The sequence below is a fragment of the Aulonocara stuartgranti genome, assembly GCF_965226115.1.
Source record: "Aulonocara stuartgranti genome assembly, chromosome: 20".
Taxonomy (NCBI): Eukaryota; Metazoa; Chordata; class Actinopteri; order Cichliformes; family Cichlidae; genus Aulonocara; species Aulonocara stuartgranti.
The window spans coordinates 18,827,484-18,845,086 of record NC_138956.1 but is presented as its reverse complement, the minus strand read 5'-3'; the positions used below and the strand labels follow the sequence as shown (position 1 = coordinate 18,845,086).

The window sequence follows — 17,603 nt, the reverse complement described above, 5'->3', positions numbered from 1 at the left end:
CGAGTTCCCCATTCAAATGCATGTAACAGTGAGAAACGCACTGTCTTGGCGAAAGAAAGCGTTTTTGTACAACTTCATATGAATAGCTGTAACTTTTGATAGAAGCCTCGGATACACATGTTTATGGCTTTATCTTATAGAACTCAAGGTTCCCGTGCTGGGAAAACAGGTTTTGCAGCTGTTTGAGCTAAGATTTCCAAGTTATTCACATAATGAAAACCTATACTTTGTTTCAGTCGAGTTCCCCATTCAAATGCATGTAACAGTGAGAAACGCACTGTCTTGGCGAAAGAAAGCGTTTTTGTACAACTTCATAGAAATAGCTGTAACTTTTGATAGAAGACTCAGACAAACATGTTTATGGCCTTATATTATAGAACTCAAGGTCCCCGTGCTGGGAAAACAGGTTTTGCAGCTGTTTGAGCTAAGATTTCCAAGTTATTCACATAATGAAAACCTATACTTTGTTTCAGTCGAGTTCCCCATTCAAATGCATGTAACAGTGAGAAACGCACTGTCTTGGCGAAAGAAAGCGTTTTTGTACAACTTCATAGAAATAGCTGTAACTTTTGATAGAAGACTCAGACAAACATGTTTATGGCCTTATATTATAGAACTCAAGGTCTCCGTGCTGGGAAAACAGGTTTTGCAGCTGTTTGAGCTAAGATTTCCAAGTTATTCACATAATGAAAACCTATACTTTGTTTCGGTCGAGTTCCCCATTCAAATGCATGTAACAGTGAGAAACGCACTGTCTTGGCGAAAGAAAGCGTTTTTGTACAACTTCATATGAATAGCTGTAACTTTTGATAGAAGACTCGGATACATATGTTTATGGCTTTATCTTATAGAACTCAAGGTCTCCGTGCTGGGAAAACAGGTTTTGCAGCTGTTTGAGCTAAGATTTCCAAGTTATTCACATAATGAAAACCTATACTTTGTTTCAGTCGAGTTCCCCATTCAAATGCATGTAACAGTGAGAAACGCACTGTCTTGGCGAAATTAAGCGTTTTTGTACAACTTCATAGAAATAGCTGTAACTTTTGATAGAAGACTCAGACAAACATGTTTATGGCCTTATATTATAGAACTCAAGGTCCCCGTGCTGGGAAAACAGGTTTTGCAGCTGTTTGAGCTAAGATTTCCAAGTTATTCACATAATGAAAACCTATACTTTGTTTCAGTCGAGTTCCCCATTCAAATGCATGTAACAGTGAGAAACGCACTGTCTTGGCGAAAGAAAGCGTTTTTGTACAACTTCATATGAATAGCTGTAACTTTTGATAGAAACCTCGGATACACATGTTTATGGCTTTATCTTATAGAACTCAAGGTTCCTGTGCTGGGAAAACAGGTTTTGCAGCTGTTTGAGCTAAGATTTCCAAGTTATTCACATAATGAAAACCTATACTTTGTTTCAGTCGAGTTCCCCATTCAAATGCATGTAACAGTGAGAAACGCACTGTCTTGGCGAAAGAAAGCGTTTTTGTACAACTTCATAGAAATAGCTGTAACTTTTGATAGAAGACTCAGACAAACATGTTTATGGCCTTATATTATAGAACTCAAGGTCTCCGTGCTGGGAAAACAGGTTTTGCAGCTGTTTGAGCTAAGATTTTAAAGTTATTCACATAATGAAAACCTATACTTTGTTTCGGGCGAGTTCCCCATTCAAATGCATGTAACAGTGAGAAACGCACTGTGTTGGCGAAAGAAAGCGTTTTTGTACAACTTCATATAAATAGCTGTAACTTTTTGATAGAAGACTCGGACACACATGTTTATGGCTTTATCTTATAGAACTCAATGTCCCCGTGCTGGGAAAACGGGTTTTAAAGCTGTGTGAGCTAAGATTTTAAAGTTATTCACATAATGAAAACCTATACTTTGTTTCGGGCGAGTTCCCCATTCAAATGCATGTAACAGTGAGAAACGCACTGTGTTGGCGAAAGAAAGCGTTTTTGTACAACTTCATATAAATAGCTGTAACTTTTTGATAGAAGACTCGGACACACATGTTTATGGCTTTATCTTATAGAACTCAATGTCCCCGTGCTGGGAAAACGGGTTTTAAAGCTGTGTGAGCTAAGATTTTCAAGTTATTCACATAATGAAAACCTATACTTTGTTTCGGGCGAGTTCCCCATTCAAATGCATGTAACAGTGAGAAACGCACTGTCATGGCAAAAGAAAGCGTTTTTGTACAACTTCATATAAATAGCTGTAACTTTTGATAGAAGACTCGGACACACATGTTTATGGCTTTATCTTATAGACTTCAATATCCCCGTTTTGGGCAAACAGGTTTTAAAGCTGTGTGAGCTAAGATTGTCAAGTTATTCACATAATGAAAACCTATACTTTGTTTCGGGCGAGTTCCCCATTCAAATGCATGTAACAGTGAGAAACGCACTGTGTTGGCGAAAGAAAGCATTTTTGTACAACTTCATATAAATAGCTGTAACTTTTGATAGAAGACTCGGACACACATGCACTGTAAACCCCAACAGTCTACCTGACTTATAAAGTTTCTGGATATAACAATTGAAACTCCTCACATAGTTAAAACAACTTAAAACTTTTCTGTTCAGTTAACGATTCAAACAGTTATAATTGTACATGGCTTAGAAGTTAAGAGTAAATACTGCTTTCTTAATTATGATTTTTGAGTAAATGTTTTTTTTCCGAGCTCCGCATGTCATGACGTCATGACCTTTTCTCTCTAACCTGAACGACGTTGACAGAAAATTCTGTTCAATATGGCTGCCCTTCTCGAGCGACTGGAGAACACATTTGGAGAAACTTGTAAGTAAAACGGAACCTTCGTTATGTTTAGTTTTTTTCCGTAAAAAAGCAAGTATATTAATATGTTGCAGCCAATAACTTGTTTTCGAATGCGCTGTTGTGTTAAAAGCACAGACCCAGGTGGTGAATAGTTGTTCGCGCTCTTTTTCAAACATAGATTATGTCGTCAGTTTTACAGTTTTAACCGATTAAAACAGTTTTACGAAGAATCACACAAAGAAAGGGTCTTAGTGATATTTCAACGACCCCTTGCCAACGCAAGAAAGTTGGCGTTTTTACAACAGCAGCCTCATTGTTCGGCAGGTTTTTTTTTTTCTTCTCATTAGCATCATTCAAAAGTGACTTAGCTAGCAGTGGCAACTTCTATCTAAAACAATTGAAATATAGCAAGGTGTTGTATATTTAGTGTGCTAATAAGGTTTTCAATATTTTTATTTTTTCTTCCAAGGCTGAAGACCGAAGACCAAAAGACAGAAGAAAAAAAATTCAGACTGCAATTAATTTCAGGTGGAGACAGTAAACACAGGTGAGTTGAAAGATCTATTGAAGAGTCCTTTCTTCATGGCCATTAAACATTTTTAGGTTAAAAGACCTGTGTCATGAATCGCTGTGCGGCAGGCAGGAGTTGGACCCAAAATGCAGGACTCAGACTCAGGGGATGAACTCAAAATCACATCTTTAATTGCTGGTCACAGAAAACGAGCATACAAAACTAAACTGGGAAAATATAAACTCACACCTTGCAGAGAGGCACAGGAGGAAACACACAGCTTGAGGGACGACGCAGCACTGACTCAGAGAAACACAGGGTTTAAATACAAAGTGAAGTAACGAGGGGAATGAGACACAGAAGGAGAGCACAGCTGGGAGAAATCAGAACTGACGAGACAAGGGAGCAAAGTAGGATACACTCACATGAGACACAGACCTTCAAAGTAGAACAGGAATTAGCACAGATGCAAACTAGACTAGGGGAGACAGAGCAACTAAGAAACACAGAGGGCAGCTACCAAATACTCAGAACTAAACAGAATACAAGAACACCAAACTAAGACACTACACTAAAGAACAAGCTGGGACAACAAAGAGAACTAAGAACATAATACAAAAAACTCAGAGGCACAAGAAACTCAAAACACTGGGTCACTGACCCAGGACCGTGACAACCTGTTTTTTAAAAAAAAATCATGCCCTGGCTTTGTCACACCGAATCAAATAAATTCAAATTCAAATTCAAATTTTATTTGTCACGTACACAGTCATACACAGTACGATATGTAGTGAAATGCTTGGACAACTGCTCGTGACCTAAAGAAAACAAAAAAGGAAAAGGCTATGAATAAGATAGGAAATAAATATGAAAAATTAAAAAGGGTAAATTTAACTAGGAAGGAATAAAATATAAATTAAGGTTAAAAATGAAATAACTGTACAACACAAATTAGAATGAAGGGTAAATTTAACTGGGAGAATAAGATAAAATATATAAATTAAAGTTGAAAATAAAATAACTGTACAACAAAATACACAATATAGAACTATATAAGAATGTATGAAGAAATATAAATAAATATATACACAATAACAGCAGCATATACACAATAACAGCAGCGTGATTTAAGTAATGAAGTGAAACAATGTCCAGAATGTCCAGTGTGTGTAAGAACTGTATGTGTGGGTCAGTACTGTGTGGTGGTGTGATTGAGAGACCGTATCGCCTGCGGGAAGAAGCTCCTCCTCAGTCTCTCTGTGTTGGTCTTCAGGGAGCGGAATCGCTTTCCTGACCTCAACAGAGAGAACAGTCTGTTGTTGGGATGGCTGAGGTCCTTCACGATCTTCCTGGCCTTGGTCCAGCACCGCCTGCTGTAGATTGAGTGCAGGTCAGGGAGCTCGGAGCGGATGGTGCGCTCAGCTGACCGCACAACCCTCTGTAGAGCTCGTCTGTCCTGCACGGTGCTGTTCCCGAACCAGGTTAAGATGTTTCCCGTCAGGATGCTCTCTATGGTGCAGGAGTAAAAGTTCCTGAGCACCTTGGAGGGCAGTTGGAAGTCTCTCAAGCGTCTGAGGTGGTAGAGACGCTGACGGGCCTTTTTCACCACGGTGTTGATGTGACAGGACCATGACAGGTCCTGCGTGATGTGAACTCCGAGGTATTTGAAGCTGTCCATTCTCTCCACTGGGCACTCGTTGATGACAGGGGTCTGGTAGTTCCTCTCATGTTGAAAAGATCTATTTTCATGGCTCCCCCCATTACCATTTCCTTGTACTTCTTTCTACCAGTCTATTTTATTTTGTGACATTAACATCTTAAATGTACCCCTAATTATTAATAGCTGTGTTAGTATTTATAATGCTTTTTTTTTTTTTTATCATGTGCAGCTCTACCAAGGGTCAGTGGCACAGTTCACCTTTTGTGGTAAGTTATAACACTTCATATGTGGTCACATAAGTAAGTTGTTTCATCAGTTGTTCAGTTCTTATAAAATGTTGTATAATTGTACCAAATCACTGAGGATACATCCAATGTGTAAATCACAATCAACAATTTTACTGTGATATTCGCTCGTGTTTAGAGAATCTCCATTAGCTTTGTTACTGAGTTTCCATTTTTGTAGGGCCAAATTTGTATTAAAAATTAATATTTTCATATGATGTGAAATGACTCAATCATTTCAAATTTTTAGAAGAAACCATTCATTAAGTCCCTTAAGGTGAAGATTTCATATATTGATAATGATAAAATTAACACAAATTAAAAGTTTCACTGATAAACACACAATTTTTCCTTGCTTTGAACCCCATGTTCTATATAGATTACAGCTCTGATCTGGAGAACACTATTTTAAAATACTGTGTAGGGTTTTTGTCAAATGATTAAGAAACAGACTCTCTGTCACAAGAGACAGAAAGGTTGTATCTTAAAAGAAAAGTCTCCAAAATTTAGTAGAGTCTGATGTCATGCAGTTTCATAAACATGTATTCTCCCCAAAGAATGACACCTGAAAACTTTGCGTTAAATGAACTTTTCTTTTCCCTTTTTAGGAGGCACCTGATATCAACGTGAAACGCACTGCAGTACTTCGTGCCCTTCCTGTATACCTGTGGGAGGAGGACCCAAAATTCTTTTAGACATGTAATGTAAGTGTATTTTTGCATTACTTAAATTCTGCCAGTAAGATAAAATGCTATGGATTTCTTTAAATACAATTTAATACCCTAGCAGCTAACAAATTGTACAAACAAAATACCCTCTCTTTAGAAAACCCTCACACACAAACACACACAGGTCAGGAGCAGGGCACAGGCATATCACAGCACTATGGCTATGCTGCAGGTGGCCCAAAAGCCAGGCTGAAGTCAAGATTTAGTTTCTTTTTGAGATAAAGTCATGAAATAAAAAATTACTTTTTTTTTTTAGAAAAATAACAAAAATACAAATTATGTAATGCAAAAAGCTAACACGTTAATGTACATTTTTCAAAAAAAGTAGAGTACCCTAACTCGTTACAAAGTAACCTACTACACTGCTGAATGTTTTGCTAGATTACAGGTCATGCTTGTCACATTCTCTCAAACCAACCTTACTTATTTAATTGGGGCAATCATGGCTCAAGAGCTGGCAGTTTGTCTTGTAATCAGAAGGTTGCCGGTTCGAGCCCTGGCTCCGACAGTCTCGGTCGTTGTGTCCTTGGGCAAGACACTTCACCCGTTGCCTACTGGTGGTGGTCAGAGGGCCCGGTGGCACCAGTGTCCGGCAGCCTCGCCTCTGTCAGTGCGCCCCAGGGTGGCTGTGGCTGCAATGTAGCTGCCATCACCAGTGTGTGAATGTGTCTGGATGACTGAATGTGTAAAGCGCTATACAAATACAGGCCATTTACCATTGATACTGTGTCTATTCCAGGCGGACGCATTGGATGAGTCGACCCTCATTGACACTCCAGTTGCCCTTCTCACTGTGGTTACCGACTAGGGCTGGGTATCGTCACTGATTTCTAGAATCGATTCAATTCCGATTCACAAGGTCCCGAATCGATTCGATCCACGATTCGATTCGATTTAAATCTGGGAAATTTTGACAGTCAGAAATATTATAATTCAGATCAGTACATTTACATATTTTTGTATCAATAAAAAGGAAGCTGACACAAGCAAGACTTTATCACAGGTGTGAGCATCACAGCAGATGCCTTTGTGTCAAAGTAGCTGAAGATAAAACACAGAAATACATGAAGGTGAGTTTCCTGGCCTGGGATTTTATAAAAATATTCTGCAGTACATCAAAAACGAAAGAAAACCATTAATCAACATATGAACATTACCTCTGAAGTTACAGCGGTTTTATTAGAGACACGGCGTTTTGCATTTTGAATAATTTTAAAAAGTTTAAATTTGTTCAGTATTGAACAGCAGAAATTAGGTTTTCTTTTCGGAAGTAAGTAAAAGGGAAAAAAACAGCAGCCGACAGCGCTGTAAACAACAGTAGACTTGTGCGTAACAAGCAAGCGAATAATGCAGAAAACAGACAGACAGAGAGAGACAGAGAGAGGGAGGGAGAGAGAGAGGGAGAGAGAGAGAGAGAGAGAGCTGTGCATCGCGGTGGAAGCAAAACAGGAAAAGTCAGAGTGAATTCATGACGATGTTTATGTGAAGCGTAGTTTGGATCTTCTTTTGCTGCTGGTTCGGTCAATGTTGTTTGGAGAGACATCAAACTAACAGCTTTAGAATCGGCGCATAAAGGGCGTGAACACAAAGCGCGGACCGCCGACAGATCAGAATCAGCGAGCTGTCGGCTTTCAGCCCCGAGCGTGAGAAAGGCGACATCTCACTGATTCTGATCTGCGGGTTTTGTCTTTGTGCAGAATCCGTGTACCTGCTCTCATTTACTGTCTTAGCTGTTTGGTGGTTCTTGAAATTTTGTGAGATGTCACCAGAGATTCTGGCATTTCGGGCAAAATAAATTTATATTAAAAAATCGATTCAGGATTTTAATGAATCGATTTTACGTTATCCAAGCCAGAATCGATTTTAATCGATGAATCGATTATAAAAACCCACCCCTATTACCGACGGCGCTTCCCAGTCCAGTCCATTTTACTTCCTCAAGCATGGCTGTTGTGGTGAAAGGCGACTAGGTGATGCGTGATATTCCCAGATTTGCAGATGCATTTGCTTTATTGTTTGGCTTGATCTATGCTCTGCATTTAGACTACCCCAGGAAGCTGGTTCACACATTTGCCTTTGTCCAAAATATCTTCATGGGGCTTGATGACGGCAAACCCCTGAAACCCCTGCCTACATGTTCTTAAGGAATGTAAGGCAATGTTTGTTAGGACATGCATCTCTGTTACTGAGCACTTTGTTTGAAGCACTTTAAGTTTACTACAGGCTTTGGGTGGATTTAACTCCATCAGTTTACCTAATTTTCCTATACTTGACTGCCTTATCTGGTTATTTGGAAGCTGATCGTCTTTGTACCCATTTTTAAAAATTGTTTTTCATTTCTATTTTTTAAAAAAGTGATTAGTATTTGACTTTTTGTTTTGCATTTTTGTGTATTTTGAGAAAGATGCAATTAGGACTGATGTCGTCCTTTGTGATTTTATAAAAAGATAAATGTTCTACACAGAATTTATAATGCTCACTTTATGGTGCTGATGTCCATGTTAGTTGTTTTATAAAAACATTTTTTTTTCTTTTTAATGTATTCATTCATTTGTTGGTTTAATTAATTAATTAATTTATTTATTTATTTATTAATTTATTTATTATTATTTAAATATGAAAATATGATTTAAAAAGGAAAATGTCATGTTATATTTATTTTATTATTAATTTATGTTAAGACAATTTTTTTTGTGATGTTTTTAAATTTTCATGAAAAAATGTTAAATAAACAAAATGTAAAGTAACTGAATTTCTGTACTTTTTTTTTAGTAGTCTACACTCAAACATTGAAACATAAATATGTTTTAATTAATAATCAGATAATTTGAGTTTAGGTTGTAATATAATTGCATTGTGTTGCATCAAAATAATAAACTACAAGAAACACAAAAATATTGAAATTAAAGTATACAGTCTTTGAGTAAAGCTCAATTAATAAAATATAAAATATAATTTTCAACTTTTAGGTTAACAATAAATACAAATTTTGAGTACCCCATACTTAGAAGATGTGAGTTTGTGTACTTAAATCTTTTGAGGTAATCAGTTTCCACAAAAGTTTTAAGTTCAGTCAACTTGTTCGGGTTTACAGTGTGTTTATGGCTTCATCTCATAGACTTCAATATCCCCGTGCTGGGCAAACAGGGTTTGCAGCTGTTTGAGCTAAGATTTTCAAGTTATTCACATAATGAAAACCTATACATTGTTTCGGGCGAGTTCCCCATTCAAATGCATGTAACAGTGAGAAACGCACTGTCTTGGCGAAAGAAAGCGTTTTTGTACAACTTCATATAAATAGCTGTAACTTTTGATAGAAGACTCGGGCACACATGTTTATGGCTTTATCTTATAGACTTCAATATCCCCGTTCTGGGCAAACAGGTTTTGCAGCTGTTTGAGCTAAGATTTTCAAGTTATTCACATAATGAAAACCTATACTTTGTTTCGGGCGAGTTCCCCATTCAAATGCATGTAACGGGCAGAAACGCACTGTCTTGACGAAAGAAAGCGTTTTTGTACAACTTCATATAAATAGCTGTAACTTTTGATAGAAGACTCGGACAAACATGTTTATGGCTTTATCTTATAGAACTCAAGGTCCCCGTGCTGGGCAAACAGAACAGGTTTTGCAGCCGTTTGAGCTAAGATTTTAAAATTATTCACATAATGAAAACCTATACTTTGTCTCGGGCGAGTTTCCCATTCAAATGCATGTAACAGTGAGAAACGCATTGTCTTGGCGAAATAAAGCGTTTTTGAACAACTTCATATAAATAGCTGTAACTTTTGATAGAAGCCTCAGACACACATATTTATGGCTTTATCTTATAGACATCAATATCCCCGTGGTAGGCAAACAGGTTTTGCAGCTGTTTGAGCTAAGATTTCCAAGTTATTCACATAATGAAAACCTATACTTTGTTTCGGGCGAGTTCCCCATTCAAATGAATTGAAATAGCAAGAAACGCACTGTCTTGACGAAATACAGCCTTTTTGTACAACTTCATATAAGTAGCTGTAACTTTTGATAGACGACTCAGACTCACATATTTATGGCTTTATCTTATAGAATTCAATATCCCCGTGCTGGGCAAACAGGTTTTAAAGATGTTTGAGCTAAGATTTTCAAGTTATTCACATAATGAAAACCTAAACTTTTCTTCGGGCGAGGTCCCCTTTCAAATACATGTAACAGTGAGAAACGCACTGTCTTGGCGAAAGAAAGCATTTCTTTACAACTTCATATAAATAGATGCAACTTTTGATAGATGACGCAGAGTCACATATTTATGGCTTTATCTTAAAGACTTCAATATCGCCGTGCTGGGCAAACAGGTTTTGCAGCTGCTTGAGCTAAAATTTTCAAGTTATACACATAATGAAAACCTATACTTTGTTTCGGGCGAAACAGTATATATACGTGCATGGATCAGCCAGCAACAAAGGCCCTGGTGAAATGTAGTTTGCGTAAATCATGAAACAAAGGGCCTGGTGAAATGTGGACGGCATCAGCCAGTAGCACAGGCCCTTGTGTATTGTGGATCGCTTAAGCCAGCAAAACAAGCCCTGGTGTAATGTGGATGGCCTCATTCAGCACCACAGGCCCTGCTATGGTGTTGATGGCCTCACAGGAAGCACTGGCAGTCGTGCAATGTGGATGGCCTCAGCCAACAACACTGGCCCTGGTGAAATGTGGATGGTATTGGCCAGCACCACAGGCCCTGGTGTAATTTGGATGGCCTCATCCAGCACCACAGGCCCTGGTGTGGTGAAGATGGCCTCACAGGGAGCACTGGCCCTGGTGTAATGTGGACGGCCTCAGCTAAGAACAGTTGCCCTGGTGAAATGTGGATGGTATTGGCCAGCACCACAGGCCCTGGTGTAATGTGAATGGCCTCATCCAACAGTAAAGGCCCTGGTGTGGTGAAGATGGCCTCACAGGAAGCACTGTCCCTGGTGTAATATTTTTGGTTTCAGCCAACAGCAGTGGTGAAATGTGAAATGTGGATGATATATGGCCAGCACCACAGGCCCTGGTGTAATGTGGATGGCATCAACGAGTAGGACAGGCCCTGGTGAAATTTAGTTGGCCTCAGCCAGTAGCACAGGCCCTGGTGTAATGTGGATGGCATCAACGAGTAGGACAGGCCCTGGTAAAATGTGGATGGTATCAGCCAGCAGCACAGGCCCTGGTGTGGTGAATATGGCCTCACAGGGAGCACTGTCCCCGGTGTAATGTGGATGGCATCAGCCAGTATCACAGGCCCCTGTGTTTTGTGGATGTCATCAGGCAGAAACACAAGCCCTGGTGAAATGTGGATGGTTTCGGACAACACCACAGGCCCTGGTGTAATGTCGATGGCCTATGCCAGTAACACAGGCAGTGGTGTGGTGAAGATGGCCTCACAGGAAGCATTGTCCCTGGTATAATGTTTATGGCCTCAGCCAACAACAGTGGCCCTGGTGAATTGTGGACGGTATTGGCCAGCACCACAGGCCCTGGTGTAATGTGGATGGCATCAACGAGTAACACAGGCCCTGGTGTAATGTGGATGGCCTCAGCCAACAAAAGTGGCCCTGGTGAAATATGGATCGTATTGGTCAGCACCACACACCCTGGTTTAATGTGAATGGCCTTAGCCAGTAGCACAGGCCCTTGTGAATTGTGGATCACATCAGCCAGCAACGCAGGCCCTGGTGTGGTGAAGATGGCCTCACAGGGAGCACTGGCCCTGGTGTAATGTGGATGGCATCAGCCAGTAGCACAGGCCTTTGTATATTGTGGATGGGATCAGCCACCAACACAGGCCCTGGTGAAATGTAGTTGGCCTCAGCCATGACCACAGGCCCTGGTGAAATGCAATGTCCTCAGCCAGTATCACAGGCCCTGTTGTAATGTGGATGGCCTGATCTAACAACACTGTCTCTGGTGAAATATGGATGGTATTGGAAAGCACCACAGGCCCAGGTGTAATGTGAATGTCCTAAGCCAACACCACTGGCCCTGGTGTAATGTGGATGGCATCAGCCAGGAGCACAGGCCTTTGTGTATTGTGGATGGCATCAGCCAGTAGCACAGGCCCTAGTGTAATGTGTATGGCCTCAGCTAAGAACAGTGGCCCTGGTGAAATGCGGATGGTATTGGCCAGCACCACACACCCTGGTGTAATGTGAATGGCCATAGCCAACACCGCTTTATCTGGTGAAATGTGCATGAAATGGTTCAGCACCACAGGCCCAGGTGTAATGTGTATGTCCTCAGCCAACACCACTGGCCTTGGTGTAATGTGGATGGCATCAGCCAGGAGCACAGGCCCTTGTGTATTGTGGACGGCATCAGCCAGCACCACACACCCTGGTTTAATGTGAATGGCCTTAGCCAGTAGCACAGGCACTTGTGAATTGTGGATCACATCAGCCAGCAACGCAGTCCCAGGTGTGGTGAAGATGGCCTCACAGGGAGCACTGGCCCTGGTGTAATGTGGATGGCATCAGCCAGGAGCACAGGCCCTTGTGTATTGTGGATGGCATCAGCCAGTAGCACACGCCCTGGTGTAATGTGGATGGCATCAACAAGCAGCAGAGGCCCTGGTCGGGTGAAGATGGCCTCACAGGAAGTACCGTCCCTGGTGTTATGTGAATGGTAGAAGCCAACAACATTTGCCCTGGTGAAATGTGGATGGTATTGGCCAGCACCACAGGCCCTGGTATAATGTGGATGGCCTCAGCCAACAGTACAGGCCCTGTTGTGTTGAAGATGGTCTCACAGGAAGCACTGTCCGTGATGTAAAGTGTATGGCCTCAGCCAACAACAATGGTCCTGGTGAAATGTGGATGGTATTGGCCAGCACCACAGGTCCTGGTGTAATGTGAATGTCTTCAGCCAGTAGCACAGGCCTTTGTGTATTGTGGATCGCATCAGACAGCAACACAAACCGTGGTGAAATGTGGATGGTATTGGTCAGCACCACACACCCTGGTGTAATGTGAATAGCCTTAGCCAACACCACTGGCCCTGGTGAAATGTGCATGATATTGGTCATATCAGGTCATATTGGTGCTACAGGCCCAGGTGTAATGTGGATGGCATCGACGAGCAGCAGAGGCCCTGGTTGTGTGAAGATGGCCTCAAGGGAAGCACTGTCCCTGGTGTGAAGTGTATGGCCTCAGCCAACAACACTGGCCCTGGCAAAATGTGGATGGTATTGGCCAGCACCACAGGCCCTGGTGTAATGTGGATGGCATCAACGAGCAGAAGAGGCCCTAGTGTAATGTGGATGGCCTCATCCAGCACCACACGCCCTGGTGTGGTGATGATGGCCTCAGCCAAAAGCACAGGCCCTGGTGTTATGTGGATGGTAGAAGCCAACAACATTTGCCCTGGTGAAATGTGGATGGTATTGGCCAGCACCACAGGCCCTGATGTAATGTGGATGGCCTCAGCCAACAGTACAGGCCCTGGTGTGGTGATGATGGAATCACAGGAAGCACTGTCCCTGGTGTAATGTGGATGTCCTCATCCAACAGTACAGGCCCTGGTGTGGTGACGATGGCCTCCCAGGAAGCACTGTCCCTGGTGTAAAGTGGATGGCCTCAGCCAACAACACTGGGCCTGGTGAAATGTGGATGGTATTGGCCAGCACCTACCACCCTGGTGTAATGTGAATAGCCTTAGCCAAAACCACTGGCCATGGTGAATTGTGCATGGTATTGGCCAGCACCACAGGCCCTGGTGTAATGTGGATGGCATCAACGAGCAGCAGAGGCCCTGGTCGGGTGAAGATGGCCTCAAAGTAAACACTGTCCGTGGGGTAATGTGGATGGTAGAAGCCAACAACAGTGTCCCTGGTGAGATGTGGATGGCATTGGCCAGCACCACAGGCCCAGGTGTAATGTGGATGGCCTCACAGGAAGCACTGTCCCTGATGTAAAGTGTATGGCCTCAGCCAACAACAGTGGTCCTGATTAAATGTGGATGGTATTGGCCAGCACCACAGGCCCTGGTGTAATGTGAATATCTTCACCCAGTAGCACAGGCCCTTTTGTGTTGTGGATCGCATCAGCCAGCAACACAACCCCTGGTGAAATGTGGATGGTATCAACGAGTAACACAGGCCCTGGTGAAATGTGGATGGTATTGTTCAGCACCACAGGCCCTGGTGTGGTGATGAATGAATCAAAGGAAGCACTGGCAGTGGTGTAATGTGGATGGCCTCAGCCAACAACACTGGCCCTGGAGAAATGTGGATGGTATTGGCCAGCACCACAGGCCCTGGTGTAATGTGGATGGCCTCATCCAGCACCACAGGCCCTGGTGTGGTGAATATGGCCTCACAGGAAGCACTGGTAGTGGTGTAATATGGATGGCATCAGCCAGTATCACAGGCCCCTGTGTTTTGTGGATGTCATCAGGCAGAAACACAAGCCCTGGTGAAATGTATATGGTTTCGGACAACACCACAGGCCCGGGTTTTAATGTCGATGGCCTCTGCCAGTAACACAGGCAGTGGTGTGGTGATGAATAAATCAAAGGAAGCACTGGCAGTGGTGTAATGTGAATAGCCTTAGCCAAAACCACTGGCCCTGGTGAAATGTGGATGGTATTGGCCAGCACCACAGGCCCTGGTGTAATGTGGATGGCATCAACGAGCAGCAGAGGTCCTAGTGTAATGTGGATGGCCTCATCCAGCACCACACGCCCTGGTGTGGTGATGATGGCCTCAGCCAAAAGCACAGGCCCTGGTGTTATGTGGATGGTAGAAGCCAACAACATTTGCCCTGGTGAAATGTGGATGGTATTGGCCAGCACCAAAGGCCCTGGTGTAATGTGGATGGCCTCAGCCAACAGTACAGGCCCTGTTGTGTTGAAGATGGACTCACAGGAAGCACTGTCCGTGATGTAAAGTGTATGGCCTCTTCCAAACAACAATGGTCCTGGTGAAATGTGGATGGTATTGGCCAGCACCACAGGTCCTGGTGTAATGTGAATGTCTTCAGCCAGTAGCACAGGCCGTTGTGTATTGTGGATCGCATCAGACAGCAACACAAACTGTGGTGAAATGTGGATGGTATTGGTCAGAAACACACACCCTGGTGTAATGTGAATAGCCTTAGCAAACACCACTGGCCCTGGTGAAATGTGCATGATATTGGTCAGCACCACAGGCCCAGGTGTAATGTGGATGGCATCAGCAAGTAGCACAGGCTCTGATGTGGTGATGATGGACTCACAGGAAGAACTGTCCCTGGTGTAATGTGGATGTCCTCATCCAACAGTACAGGCCCTGGTGTGGTGAAGATGGCCTCACAGGAAGCACTGTCTCTGGTGTAAAGTGTATGGCTTCAGCCAACAACAGTGGCCCTGGTGAAATGTGGATGGTATTGGCCAGCACCACAGGCCCTAGTATATTGTGGATGGCCTCATCCAGCACCACACGCCCTGGTGTGGTGATGATGGCCTCACAGGAAGCACTGGTAGTGGTGTAATGTGGATGGCATCAGCCAGTATCACAGGCCCCTGTGTTTTGTGGATGTCATCAGGCAGAAACACAAGCCCTGGTGAAATGTGGATGGTTTCGGACAACACCACAGGCCCGGGTGTAATGTGGATGGCCTCTGCCAGTAACACAGGCAGCGGTGTGGTGAAGATGGCCTCACAGGAAGCACTGTCCATGATGTAAAGTGTATTGCCTCAGCCAACAACAGTGGTCCTGGTGAAATGTGGATGGTATTGGCCAGCACCACAGGCCCTGGTGTAATGTGGATGGCCTCAGCCAACAGTACAGGCCCTGGTGTGGTGAAGATGGCCTCACAGGAAGCACTGTCCCTGATGTAAAGTGTATGGCCTCAGCCAACAACAGTGGCCCTGGTGAAATGTGGATGGTACTGGCCAGCACCACAGGCCCTGGTGTAATGTGGATGGCCTCATCCAGCACCACACGCCCTGGTGTGGTGATGATGGCCTAAGCCAAAAGCACTGTCCCTGTTGTTATGTGTTAGGCCTCAGCCAACAACAGTGGCCCTGGTGAAATATGGATCGTATTGGTCAGCACCACACACCCTTGTTTAATGTGAATGGCCTTAGCCAGTAGCACAGGCCCTTGTGAAATGTGGATCACATCAGCCAGCAAAGCATGCCCTGGTGTGGTGAAGATGGCCTCACAGGGAGCACTGGCCCTGGTGTAATGTGGATGGCATCAGCCAGTAGCACAGGCCTTTGTATATTGTAGATGGGATCAGCCACCAACACAGGCCCTGGTGAAATGTAGTTGTCCTCAGCCATGACCACATTCCCTCGTGAAATGTAAATGTCCTCAGCCAGTATCACGGGCGTGTAATGTGGATGGCATCAATGAGAATCAGAGGCCGTGGTTGGGTGAAGATGGCTTCAAGGCAAACACTGTCCCTGGTGTTATGTTTATGGCCTCACCTAAGAACAGTGGCCCTGGTGAAATGTGGATGGTATTGGCCAGCACCACAGGCCCTGGTGTGGTGATGAATAAATCAAAGGAAGCACTGGCAGTGGTGTAATGTGAATAGCGTTAGCCAACACCACTGGCCCTGGTGATAAGTGGATGGCATTGGCCAGCACCAAAGGCCCTGGTGTAATGTTGATGGCCTCAGCCAACAGTACAGGCCCTGGTGTGTTGAAGATGGCCTCACAGGAAGCACTGTCCCTGGTGTAATGTGTTTGGCCTTAGCCAACAACAGTGGCCCTTGTGAAATGTGGATGATATATGGCCAGCACCACAGGCCCTGGTGTAATGTGGATGGCATCAGCGACTAGCACAGGCCCTGGTGAAATGTAGTTGGCTTCAGCCAGTAGCACAGGCCCTGGTGTAATGTGGATGGCATGACCCAGCAACTCAGGCCCTGGTAAAATGTGGACGGCATCAGCAAGTAGCACAGGCCCTGGTGTGGTGATGATGGCCTCAAAGGAAGAACTGTCCGTGATGTAATGTGTATGGCCTCAGCCAACAACAGTGGTCCTGTTGAAATGTGGATGGTATTGGCCAGCACCACAGGCCCTGGTGTAATGTGAATGTCTTCAACCAGTAGCACAGGCCTTTGTGCATTGTGGATCGCATCAGACAGCAGCACAAACCCTGGTGAAATGTGGATGGTATTGGTCAGCACCACACACCCTGGTGTAATGTGGATGTCCTCAGCCAACACCACTGGCCCTGGTGAAATGTAGTTGGCCTCAGCCAGTAGCACAGGCCCTGGTGTAATGTGGATGGCATGACCCAGCAACGCAGGCCCAGGTGTAATGTGGATGGCCTCATCCAGCACCACATACCCTGGTCTGGTGATGATGATCTCACAGGAAGCACTGGTAGTGGTGTAATGTGTATGGTCTCAGCCAACAACAGTGGCCCTGGTGAAATGTGGATGGTATTGGCCAGCACCACAGGCCCTGGTTTGGTGATGATGGAATCACAGGAAGCACTGTCCCTGGTGTAATGTGGATGTCCTCAGCCAACACCACTGGCCCTGGTGAATTGTGCATGATATTGGTCAGCACCACTCACCCTGGTGTAATGTGGATGTCCTCAGCCAACACCACTGGCCCTGGTGAAATGTAGTTGGCCTCAGCCAGTAGCACAGGCCCTGGTGTAATGTGGATGGCATGA

General features: G+C 43.8%; 1 protein-coding gene across 16 annotated transcripts in view; it reads left to right on the top strand.

Annotated features, from left to right (window-relative positions):
• Window positions 1-17,603, top strand: part of LOC309696408 (uncharacterized protein) — a 596,714-nt gene that overhangs the window by 195,348 nt on the left and 383,763 nt on the right. For 4 of the 16 annotated variants that reach the window (XM_082517637.1, XM_082517635.1, XM_082517636.1 and 1 more), the window contains 4 exons: window positions 3,254-3,331; window positions 5,185-5,221; window positions 5,848-5,943; window positions 6,707-8,499. The exons of 10 other annotated variants lie outside the window; for them this stretch is intronic. In XM_082517637.1, the coding sequence (XP_082373763.1) occupies window positions 3,254-3,331; window positions 5,185-5,221; window positions 5,848-5,934 (202 nt within the window). In that variant the 3' untranslated portion in view covers window positions 5,935-5,943; window positions 6,707-8,499. Of the gene's footprint in view, window positions 1-3,253; window positions 3,332-5,184; window positions 5,222-5,847; window positions 5,944-6,706; window positions 8,501-17,603 lie in introns of those variants that run through there. 2 more of the 16 variants (XM_082517639.1, XM_082517638.1) reach the window with 1 other exon arrangement.